The sequence below is a fragment of the Podarcis bocagei genome (assembly GCF_964188305.1).
Source record: "Podarcis bocagei genome assembly, chromosome: 7".
NCBI classification, from domain to species: domain Eukaryota; kingdom Metazoa; phylum Chordata; class Lepidosauria; order Squamata; family Lacertidae; genus Podarcis; species Podarcis bocagei.
The window spans coordinates 74,683,415-74,696,008 of NC_138132.1; the positions used below are offsets into that span (position 1 = coordinate 74,683,415).

At 46.5% G+C, this 12,594-nt stretch overlaps 1 protein-coding gene and 1 long non-coding RNA gene across 9 annotated transcripts in view; one reads left to right on the top strand and one right to left on the bottom strand.

Moving 5' to 3' along the window:
• ACAP3 (ArfGAP with coiled-coil, ankyrin repeat and PH domains 3) overlaps positions 1-12,594 on the top strand; it is a 158,671-nt gene that overhangs the window by 108,196 nt on the left and 37,881 nt on the right. For all 8 annotated transcript variants that reach the window (XM_081201469.1, XM_081201471.1, XM_081201470.1 and 5 more), the window contains 2 exons: positions 11,407-11,519; positions 12,060-12,111. In XM_081201469.1, the coding sequence (XP_081057595.1) occupies positions 11,407-11,519; positions 12,060-12,111 (165 nt within the window). The remainder of the gene's footprint in view (positions 1-11,406; positions 11,520-12,059; positions 12,112-12,594) is intronic.
• On the bottom strand, positions 686-12,057 carry LOC308591198. The gene is made up of 3 exons (XR_014010051.1): positions 12,021-12,057; positions 3,065-3,180; positions 686-773 (listed from the first exon to the last, which is right to left on the bottom strand). It is a non-coding gene; the product is annotated as an uncharacterized lncRNA (long non-coding RNA).

A 12,594-nucleotide genomic window follows, 5' to 3' on the forward strand; every position in this document is an offset into this window, starting at 1 on the left:
AGGGAGGCTTTGAAAATAAATAACTTAACCGGGCTGGCCATATGGCGCGTTGCTTTATCGTCCCCCTCCGACAGGGTGCAGGCAGAGCTTTGGCTTGGCCAAGGAGGGGGTCCCCGTCTCCGCAGGTGGCAGCCCACCAATGTGTTTGCTGTGGGTGGACGGGGGCTGGTGGAGAACAGGGTGGGACAGGAGGGAAGGCAATATTGGTAGGAAGTAGCTTTCCGTAGAAGCTCAGTGAGTCCCTCCAGAGCGGGGTCAAAGGCCACACGGTGGAGTTTCCCCCCTCCCTGTCAAACCCCACTGCATCTTCTCTGCACCTCCCTCCATCTCCAGGCGACAGCTGTATGATAATTAGCCCTTGTGCTAAGCTGATCGGCTGTGAAAGGGAAGCCACTATCCTTAGGGTGGGAGGGAAGAGGAGGAGTGATGGAGCAGGTGGTCCACAGGCTGGAGACAGAGAACCCTGCGGTCCGGGCCCTAGCAGAGCGAAACGGGAGTGGGAGGGGTTAAAAAAGCTGTGTGTGTGTGTTGGCAGTGAGGGGGGCAGAGCATCTCTCCGATCTTGAGGTGTGCCGTACAACACTGCCACTCCGGAGAGTGTCCCGAAAAGAGATCCGTGCGCACAGCTGAAACGACGGGGTCATGAAGATTTTCGGCAGACTTGAGTACCTTCTGGTAAGGGACTGTTTCTCCGGAACTCCAGAGATGCAGCCGGTCTTCGGGATACAATTGCATGCCGTCTTCCCTTCCGCAAGGGTTAGGGTGCCGGAGGGCTGTAAAAGGAGGAGGGGAGGGGGTCAGCAAAACCTTCAGCTTTTAGGGCCCTTCCGTAGCTCGGCTTAATGGGGATGGCGAACCCCTGAGCCTCCTTTAATCCCCCCTCGTCCACACTGCCTTCTCCTCTCAACTGCTGCTGCCGCCCCACACTTTCTTCTCCCTAAATCTGGAGGCTCCCTGTGCAACTGATGTAGCTCTCCTATTCAGATTTTCAGAGCATAGGGAAAGTGGACTTAGAGAGCGTGGGACAGCAGCAATGGAAAGAGAACGAGGGAGAATTAAAGGGGCTCACGATCCGCATTAACCTGGGTATCGGCGGGCCCTTAGTTATGTAAGAAAACCAAGTTGGGTGTTTGTAGTTCTGCAGCTTTGTATAGAATCTACATAGTCTGAGTTCGGGATCCACCCTTTTAAATCTTTCATTGTCCAGAAACGACAGATCTGGATGTTGCTGCAATTGACTCTCTCTTTGTGTGTGTTTTTGTAACTTGATGCTATAATATTCCTTTGGGGCTTTGGAAGCGGATGTGGCAAATGCGCAGTATTCGGATGCGAAACATAGGGAGCCGTGTTATACTAGGTTAGACTATTCATCCAGTATTGTCTGCTCTGACTGGCAGAGGCTCTCCGGAGCTCTGCAGCAGAGAAGGGCCTTCCCCATTGCCTGCTAATTTAATTTGATATATCCCACCTCTCCACCAAGGAGCTCAAAGTGGTATATATCCTTCTCCTTCTCCCCATTTCATCCCCATTTCACCTGTGAGGTAGGTTAGGATGAGAATGAGAAACTAGCTGAGTGGGGATTTGAACCCTGGTCTCCTAGGTCCTAGTCCAACGCTCTAACCATTGTGTCACACTGACTGAGATCCTTTAACAGGATGTGCTGAAGAATGAACTTGCCTTTTCCATCACCTGCTGTCTTTTAGCTGGAGAGGTTGGGGATCAAGCCTGCCACTCTCAGCAAGCAGCGCACATGCTGTGCTGATGAATTATGGCCCGTCCTTTAAAGCAGATCCACACCATATATGTAAAGAACATCCAACACACAGGGATGACATAACCCATTTTGTTTCTGCTAAAGCGCACGACTACCTCCAAAGAAACCCGGGGACTTTCATTTGTTAAAGGTGCTTGGAAATTGTAGCTCCAGAAGGGTAAATACAGTTCCTATTGTTCTTTTTTTGGGGGTGGGGGAGGTCACATGCTTTCAATGTGCATTGGACGGATTTGAAATGTGTGGTGTGGATCTGCTCTTAAAGGTCCTTGCCATTGACACTTGGAAAGATTCCAGGCTTGCGAACCCAACATACATATTCTGTATTGGGGCAGTGGCTAATACAGGCACAAAATCGGGTGTGCCAAATCAGTGTGTAAGCTTTTTGAATTCCCCAGAATTCTTTGTCAGGCTAGACAGCAAACACTATGTGTGTTGTGTGTTTTGTGTGTGTGTGTGTGTGTGTGTCTGTGAGTGTGTGTGAGAGAGAGAGAGGGGCGGGGCAGGGACTTTGCATTTGGTCACAGTCTTCAGCTGGAACATGGAAAGAAATAGCAGGCCTTCTTCACCAGTGTGGTGTAGTAGTGAAGAAGAAGAGTTTGGATTTGATATCCCGCTTTATCACTCCCCTTAAGGAGTCTCAAAGCAGCTAACAATCTCCTTTTCCCTTCCTCCCCCACAACAAACACTCTGTGAGGTGAGTGAGGCTGAGAGACTTCAGAGAAGTGTGACTAGCCCAAGGTCACCCAGCAGCTGCATGTGGAGGAGCGGGGAATCGAACCCAGTTCACCAGATTACGAGTCCACTGCTCTTAACCACTACACCACACAAGTGAGAGCACTAGGACCTGGTAGACCAGGGACCAAATCCCAGCTCAGCCATGAAGCTCACCAGTTGACTTTGGGTCTCTTAGCCTACCTTGCAAGGTTGTTGTGAATTTAAAATGGAGAGGAAAGAGAGAGCTGTGTATCACACCCTTTTGCTCCTTGGAGGAAGAAAAAGTGGGATGTAAATGGAATGAAGAGAAGCAAAACAAAACAAAACAAAACAAAACAAAACAAAACAAAACAAAGGAGGACCTGTTAGATGCTATGCTGATTTCAGGTTGCACCTTGTCCTGCTGGGAAGAAGAAGCTTACAAGGGTGACCCCCCCCCCAACATACTTGAAAATCTTTTTTCAAAATCCAGCCGTTACCCAGGTCTGTCTCCATCCTTAGGCAAAACTCACTGGTCCCTTGACAGATGGGGAAGCAGGAGGGAAGGGAAATGCAGTGGTCTGTAGATTAACAAACCTGGAGATTAAATTTCGGGTGGGTGTCCCCATTTGCTTCCCCCTATTGCATCAGGTTTTTTTTTTTTTTGACTGTAAGCTCCTTCAGACAGAGATCTGTCTTCTGATCATTGCACACTGAAGAAGAAGAAGAAGAGTTTGGTGAAGGAGAAGGTATTGGGTCTATGAAAGACCACAGAGAGTGTAAGTTTGTAAGCAGGACCAAACCAGTATTCTGATTCGGCATAAGGTGGCTTCGTGTGCTGTGAGTTGGTGGGAGAGATTCTTAAGTATCCTTAATTTTTGCAAGATTTTGTTTCTTTCTTCAATTGGATGAGTAGCATTTCATACAAAATGTCTCTGGCTGCAGCCTTGGGGGGGGGGGTGCAGGGAGGTGGGCTCTCTCCCACGACGACAAATGTGTGATTGGTTGGAGTTTTTTAAAAACAAAAACAAGTTCTCTCTGTTTTCCGATCACACGTTTACACCAAACGCATTCTCGCTGATGTGGGCGTTGATTTTTGTGCTGCAAAGGTGATGCAAATGGGTGGGGGAGGTGGAAGAGCGCTTTTTATTTTTAAAAGGTGTGATGAAAACACTCAGGCAGCACCAAGCTAGATGGAGTGTTTCGCCAGATTGGTCTGCAAGGAGCTCTTTTTTCAGATAACGGGACTGAGTGAGGCATGTGGATAGGATGTGTGTGTGTGTGTGTGTGTGTGTGTGTGTGTGTGTGTGATTGATCATTCCTCAAGGGAAAGAAACAAAAGCACAATGGATTATGTCATCCCTGCTTGGTCCATGTGGCTGAACAAGCAGGCATGTGGAAAAGCCTGTGTGCACATGTGCCTCTCTGTGTGTGTCTGTAGGATGGCTGGCTTTTGCAGAAATAACTCTGCTGTACCGATGGGATTGTATTTCTGTGCACATATTCACGTGATCCCAGAGAGAAAGTGTGTGAATGCCCAGAAGTAAATTTATAGAATAGAAAACCTCTAGGAAAGCTGGAAGCAATTCATTCTGATCCAGAATAATAAAATTGGAAGGGATCCGTAAGAGTCACGTAGTCCAAACCCCTGGCATTCAGGAATCACAGCTGAAGATGCCCCTTTCTCCTAGAGGTTTATTTATTTGCAATTACATTTCCATCTTACCCTTCCTTCCAAAAGGAACCTAGGGTATGCAAACAATCAGTGGCTTTCAATGGTCACAAGCGAGTGTTTCCCCCCTTCTTTATCACCTAATACATAGCCTGTTTTGTTTGGACTTGTGGGTCCACAAGAGAAGAGGTGAGCTGAGTTGGGAAGCTTCAGGTTGAAGTCACTCAGGTGCAGCCAAGTAGGTCAGGTCAACGTCAGGTAGGCTGGAAGTATTGCCAGGTAGGTTGAGTGAGGCTGGGGCAAGCTGGATTGCTACTGGCTTAGTGAAATCAGATTCCAGTAAGCAGCGGCCAGCACCATGGATAGCTCCGAGTGCCTTCTGCTAGCTGAGCCAGAGAAAGATGTTGTCTCAGCAAAGGGCTGGAGTTTGCTTGGGAAAAGACTTGGCTCTCCAGTGTGGCTTCCACCTTGGGAGAGTGATTTGTGATCTCTACAGTGATACTGCATTCATTTGCTCCTGCTTGGCTGTGGAGCAAGGGAAGCTACAGGCAGTCCTCTCTACAGTCTGAGGTGATGGGAGAGTTGTCTTCTGAAGCAGGAAGGGTGTAGAAGGGGAGAGCTGAATCTTCTGCCTCGAATAGAGTGAGCTGTGATATATTTGGAACAACAGCAGTCCTGGGTGCAGGATTCTTTTGCAATTACAGATTCTGGGAACCGAGCGAGGTACCTTCTGTGCTGTGCCAGTGAGCAGCAGTCTTTCACTAAGCCAGGGTTGTGGAACCTGTGGCACTGCTGATGAATGTTACACATGTAGAAGGGGTGTGTGTGTGTATACACACACACACATACATGGTTGTAACCAGCTAAGTTCTACTCAGAGTACATTCATTAACTTCAGGGGGTCTACTCTGAGCACGGCTAGCATTGGATACAACCTATAGTGAGTTTCATTTAAAATTATATGCCGAGATGTACAATTTAAAGCAAGGCAAAATCAGTTGTCCAAATGAACCAGAATAAGAACAACTCAGTTGGATAGTTCAGGGTAGAAGGTATGTAGCTTCAATCAAATAATGGCAGATGTTTTCAGTGTAGATGCAGCAGCAAGATCAATGTGCGACAGATCGCATGTCAGAGAAGGATTGTGATATTTCTCAATCTCAGGATCACACTGTTCAAACACAAAATTTGGCACTCGGTCCAATTTTCAGTACCCTGAGAATCTCAGCTCTCCTTAAAAACAGAACTCAAGGTGCTAGTCCTTATGGATATAAAGGTAATTGTGAATGCCCAAGGGCAATGCCTGATGAAATTTTGCATCTCCCACCTGTATCCTGAAATGTTATAGTCCATGATCCTGTCAGTTTTGTAAGTTGTGCCTGCAAGGGATTTCTCAGTTGGTTAGACTGTGGTGCTTATAATGCCAAGGTTGTGGGTTCAATCCCTTTATGGGACTGCTGCATAATTCCTGCATTGCACTAGATAATCCTCAGGGACCCTTTCGACTCTACAGTTCTATGATTCCATGAGAGAGGGGGGGGGAGAGAGCTATACAGAATGGAGGGATCCAGTATGCGCTCTGCAACTGGCCTCCAGAAGACCTAAAGACTACAGATTGCCTCTCTCTTCTCTTAGCTTGTCTTTATGCTTCATGCAACAGAAAAAAGAGGAAAAACCTCCAGCCATAATCCTTATTGAATGTGATCGGCTGCTTTCTCCTCATGCATGGATGACTTCACATATGCAGTTGATGAGCTGACCTGCCACATCCAATGTTTAGGGTTGTGGTAGATGCCACGAGGAATGGGAAGAGAGGGGGGGAGAGACTTCAGAAGCTGCTGCCTCTTCACCTTCTTACACTAGCTAGTTCATGCATTTTTCAAAGGGTCAGTAGTTCCGGAGTTTATCCACTCCTTCATGTGGTGATGTTTTAAGGCAAGGGTTTCACCCACAAGGCAATTACGCCGTTAACACTTATACCAATTAGCAGACTGAAGCATGTAGAAAGGTATTGGTGAGTCTAAATGACCACAATGCAGTGAAACATAGGAAGCTGCTTTGCACCGAGTCAGAGCACTGGTCCATCTAGCTCAGTATTGTCCACACTGATTGGCAGCAGTTCTCTGGCGTTCTGTCCCAGCCTTACCTGGAGATATGGGGTGTGTTTCTGTGTGTTGAACCTGGGAACTTCCATATGCAAAGCAGATTCTCTAAGAACTTAATAGCTACTTGATCCTGGTGCAGCAGTTTAAAGTAAGGGAGGTGTGAATTAACCCAGCATTGCTGTTCCTGTCTTTTAAAGTTGAATTAAAAGGGTCTATGAGCTCCTCAAGGAAAGAATTAACACTAAAGCTCATGACAGTTCATAGATACCAGTTCTGCATAGGACACCACTCTACCAATGTTCTAATTGTGCTCAAGTTCCCTTTCAATGAAGGGGCCATAGCTCAGTGGTAGGGCATTTGCCTTGCATGCACAAGGTCCCAGGTTCAATCCCCGGCATTTCCTGGTACGGCTGGGAGAGTCCCTGTCTGAAATCCTGGAAAGCCCCTGTTGGTTAGCATAGAAAATACTGAGGTAGATCATGGGTAGGCAAACTAAGGCCTGGGGGCCGGATCTGGCCCAATCGCCTTCTAAATCCGGCCCACGGATGGTCCGGGAATTAGTGTGTTTTTACATGAGTAGAATGTGTTCTTTCATTTAAAATGCATCTCTGGGTTATTTGTGGGGCCTGCCTGGTGTTTTTACATGAGCAGAATGTGTCCTTTTATTTAAAATGCATCTCTTGGTTATTTGTGGGGCATAGGAATTCGTTCATTCCCCCCCAATATAGTTTGGCCCCCACTGTCTGAGGGACAGTGGACCGGCCCCCTGCTGAAAAAGTTTGCTGACCCTTGAGGTAGATGGACCCACAGTCTGTCTCTTTGAAAGGAGGCTTCCAATGTTCTACGACTATGACTTGGAATGGTGGTGGTGGTGGACGGACCAGATTTTCACATAGTTCAAGATGCCACTGCAATTTGAGACCCCAAGGGAGGCCTTTGAGGAAATCCACAATTTCCCCTATTCTGTCCCTATTCTGCCTTCTAAAAATGGTATATAGTTGTACTAAGGCGCTTTGTTGATTTAAAGCCTTTTTTCCCTGTTTATTTCAATTAGAAAAACAAACAAACACTATGTGATTTCCTTAAAAAACAAACAAAAAACAAACAAACATCAAAATGGCAAGTGGCTAAGTGATAAGAGGCACCCCCCCCAAAAAAATATATTTGAGCACTCCAACCCACAAAAAAGCATCAGTCGCTCCAGGACTTACTTGATTGCTTTGTTTATTTTGTTTGACCCTAGCAATGCATTGGCAAAGAGTTCTGGTTCCCCACCGCCTGCATTTGAAATACAGAATGGTGAACCTTTTAAATTTCCCCATTGCAGGCGATTTGTGCCTCTGTTCTTTGGTTTTGTTTCCTGCTTCATCATTGGCCAGTTTGAAAGTAGCTGTATTTTGAAGGCAGGGCAGGCACCAAAACCATCTCCATCCCAACAGTGGGAAGGAGCCACTTGCTCGCCTCTTTGGGAATTTGGTGCCTCTTTGTAGGGGGCATTCAGGGTTCCCAAGGAAACCATTGTACGGTGGCTCTTTTTGAATAATAAAAATAAAAGCTTTCATTGCTAGGCTAGGCACCCTTGGATATATACATTCAAATCAGTATGGAAAAGGGAAAAGCAGAGATTGCCTGGAGTAGAGAAAGTGTGTCTCTCTCTCTCTGTGTGAGTGTGCATGCTGGCATGACATTTATTGATATGACATGAAAGCAAGGACAGATGACAGCCGGGCATTTGGCAGGAGATTCTGACTGTGTGTTTTCTGGATGGCGGCCTGCTTCCTTTAAGCCTCAGCTTTGCAATATTGAATCTTTGGTCCTTCTCCACATCAAAGATTTCAGCTTGGACCTCCACTTTCAGCAATTTTCTCCAGTCACTACTGATCATCCCCACCACCACCACTCTCTCCCTCTCCCAACGTTGGCTCTCTGCCATACTTTCGCAATCAACTTCAAGCATCTAGTCCTTACCGTCTCTGCTCCGATCTCCTCCTCTGTGTGTTTCCCCCATTGCATTATTTTTCAACCCCTACGCACCTCTCCAGCATTGCAAGCACTGAGCTGCCAGCAAGCCTGCCCCCTTTCTTCTCTCTGTCTGACGTGTTTGACGCTTGCTTCTTCCTAATGAGGTTGTTACCAAAGAGCATTCAGTTGGGTGGTCCCTCACCTATAGTCCAAGAACAGTTTATACCGCGTGATGAGTTGTTTTAAGTTGGCTGGCACCCAGTGTGAAGAAAGTGAGCAGGGAGATGTTTTCCTCCCTCTCTCATAACACTAGAATTTGGGAGGCATCCATTGAAATGATGGCCACCGACTAGGATGGCATTGAATGGATTTTAGCCAGGTTCATGGCTATCAGTGGCTACCAGCCACAGGGAACATGCATTGCCTCTCTGTTTCAGGCAGTAGCACCTATGGAATACCAGTTACTGGCAATCGAAAGTGGTGTTCTGGGCTCCCCAAAGACATCAAGAGCTTAGTTTGTTAGAGTGTGATGCTGATAACGCCAAGGTTGCAGGTTAGATCCCCAAATGGGGCAGCTGCATATATTCCTGCATTGCAGGGGGTTGAACGAGATTTCCCTTCAGGGTCCCTTCCAACTTGACAATTCTGTGATTGTTATTAATTGGTCACCTTTTTCTCCAGCAAGTGTTCTAGCCTCCATTATTCTATCTGCTTGGCCACTGTGACAACAGAGGCTGGGCTGGATGGGCCTTTGGCCTGATCCAGCAGCCGGGCTCTTACGGTATATTCTTACAAGTCCTCACTTGCCTTGCTACAGCAGAGGGTGATGCCCATCCCTTCCTCCTCTGCTCAAAAGCCTCTAATGAACGAGAGTCTAACAACATCCAAGACAATCTGTTCCACTTTCGGCAGTCTTTGCTTAAAAAGGCATTTAAAGGTATTGCTGTTGACCTGGTTGAAATGTTTGTAGAGCTACAATGGAGGTTTTAACTTGCACAATTTTGCGGAAATTTTGTTCTGTGGTATTGTATGGAATCTGCCTTGAGATGACTTGGAAGATCAGCCTCAAAATATTTAGGGGTCTGGTCCGAAGGACTGTAAGCCTGGTCTGGGTTTGGGAGGATGTAAACGTAAGATTTTAAATAAAGAACAAGTGTCATAATTTGAGCCACATTAATCACCTATTAATTTGCATGGATTAATGGCGGCTTTCCCAAAGGATTCTGAGTACTGCAGTTTTGACACGCGTGCAGACAATCCTGTCAGAAGAAACCCAAAAACTATAGTTCCCTGCAGAGAGGGAAGTGCTTTTGAACTAGTTTAATTTGCAGTGCAGAACAGAAACATGCTTTGCGTCTGGGGTCAAACTCGCACCAAACATTTAAAGCATATGGTCCCGTCCCCCGTTCCCCGTCCCCCACAAAAAATCCTGGAAACTGTAGCTTGTTAAGGGTGCCAGGGATGGATTCAAACTCTGTGAGGGGTGAACTAAAGTTCCCAGGATATAGCACTGTGCCTTAAATGTAAGGTGTGAATGTCACCAGATAATAAAGACTAACAATTTGAGGCTGGGTCTTTGCAGTACCAATTATCCCCCACCCCATTGTTCGCTCTTGAATTGGAGGGTGTGTTGTATCCCCACAACACTACTTAATATTTTTTTTAAGGCCCAGCACCACAGAGCAGTGACAAATTTCAAGGCAACGGCAACCATTAACTTAAGTGCCTTTTTGCCCGCTCGGCGCATTATAGGCCCCAGCGAAGCCTGGTTGCTAGGCAACATGCACTTCACTCTCATTAGGATGAGTTATTTCCATGCTGGGGGATGCTGGCTCACCAGGAAGGTGTCATAATAAAGGGAAGAAGGCGGACAGGAGATGAAGGGATGCAGTGGGATGAGTCATGGCCTCAGAAAGACAGCCTGGCGCTCAATTAGAGCCAGGGAGCTTCCAATTAAACAGAAGCCGGCCTGGCCTATAAGTCTCCCCCACCGTGCTCCTCCTCCCGTCATCTATGGTGGCATTTGTTTCGCAGATAAGGGAGGCGGTGGTGGAATATCTAACACCAAAACTTTGAATAAAACTCCAAGTTCAAAATACTTCTTCAGCGGCTGGCTTCTCAAACGAGAGGTGGCTAAGCCCAAAGCCTGACCACCCGTCCTCTCCTGCTCACAGGGATGGAGGAAGTGGCCTTATCCCAAGTCAGGCTACCTAGCTCAGTATCGTTTACACTATAGAGTTACCTCAGGTTACAGACGCTTCAGGTCACAGACACTTCAGGTTACAGACGCTTCAGTTTACAGACTCCGCAAACCCAGAAATAGTACCTCGGGTTAAGAACTTTGTTTCAGGATAAGAACAGAAATCGAGTGGCGGGGGCGGGAGGCCACATTAGCTAAAGTGGTACCTCAGGTTAATAACAGTTTCAGGTCAAGAATGGATCTCCAGAACAAATTAAGTTCTTAACCGGAGGTACCACTGTAGTGTTCTTCAAACTTGAGTCCCTATGTGCGGGCAGACCACAGATCCCATCATCCCTAGCTAAGCTGGCTGTGGATGATGGAAGTTGTAGTCCAATAAGATATGAGAAACCGAGGTTGAAGAAAATTGACTTGCAGTGACTCTTCAGGGTTTCAGGCAGGAATCTCTCCCAGCCCCACCTGGAGATGCCGAGGAGTGAATCTGGGACTTTGCAACACACCCTGAGACCTGCGGATTTAGGGTGGTATAGAAATTTTAACAGCGACAACACAGAGCAAATGCACTGGCGCTGATCTGGAACCCTTCCCTTAAAATATAGGAGGGCCACATGTAGAGATTGGGAAGAAGTGAACCATAATCCTTCAAGAATCACACTTCTCCAACCTTTGCAGTGCAGTTCTCACACCAAGTTGTATGCCTCCAAATGCACACACGAGGTGTAAAGAGTGCAAGCAGCCCATAAAAATGCAGTATTATTAGGGGAAATTGCTTTGGGCAAATTAGGCAGAATCTCATGCAAAGATGCATCTCGTAGGAGAAATATGAGGTAAGAGGCTGCTGAATTTTCATGAGGACTTGTCTTTCAAAAAGCAAGTCACAATCTGATGTGCATATATGGCAAGCTGAAGAATGGAAAAAAGGAGGAACGGAGAGAAATGAAAACTGACAGATTCACTCATCCCTGCTGATGGCACATCTCTGCTTGCCTTGGGCTTATAGGACTTTTCCTACGATGATTCCAAAGTGGAGTTCAATGTCGATGCCCCCAATGGGGTGGTGATGGAAGGGTACCTCTTCAAGAGAGCGAGCAACGCGTTCAAGACCTGGAACCGGTACGTTGGGATCTGTGTGTTTCCATAAAAGCCATGACCGCGAGAGACTTTAGTGGTGGCGTAGTGCTTAGAGTGTCGAACTAGGATCTGAGGAACCAGGGTTCGAATCCCCACTCACTGCAGCTCACTGGGTGGCCTTGGGCCAGTCACAGTCTTTCAGCTTAACCTACTTCATAGGGTTGTTGGGAGGATAAAATGGGGAGGGGAAGGAACTGTGCACTGCCACCTTGAGCTCTCCAGGGGAAAAGGAGGATAGGAATGTTGGGAGGAGGGTGTAATTGTATTTCTATCCCACCTTTCTCCCTTGAAAATAATTTTAATTTTAATTATTTTAATTTTAATTATTTTTAATTATTTTAATTTTAATTTCTACAGCTTACAATTTATGGTGCAGAATATTCTGTTCCATTGAATTCCAACTTTGAACTCCCTGGAGGAAAAGCTGGAATATATCAATGTAACAAACAAACAAACAAACAAACAAATAAAATTTATCCTCACCCCCTTTCTCAATTCTCTCTCTCTTTCTCTCTTCCTCAGGAGATGGTTCTCCATACAGAACAGCCAGCTGGTCTACCAGAAGAAGCTAAAGGTCAGCCAGGTTGCCTCTGATGACATTAGTGGATTAGCTGGCTTCTCTTGATGTCTTACTGTTCAGGGGATTGTTGAGCCATTCTATGCGGACTAGGACGAGAGATCAGACAGATTGAATGACTCCACACTACATGTGTTCAGAGCTAGTGGCAGAATCCATTTTAATTTTTGGTTCTGCAATCGACACTGTACATGCACAGAGAAGAGTCGGGTGGGTGAGATTCCCCCCAGAGGGGTGCTTCTGGCTTCTTCACCATCAGGTTTTGGCGATGGTTGAAGATGCCCCACTTCACCCTGGCCTTTGATGCCTGACGTGTGTGTTTTGAGGGACCTGCCTTATTCTTGTGACTGTGATTTGTCTTAACTGCTTTTCATACTGAATTTTAGTTGTAACCTGCCCTAGGACCTGCTGGTGAAGGGTGGGTAATATATCTAATAATAACAATCGCAATAATAATTCAGTATTGGTGTCTTCCAAATT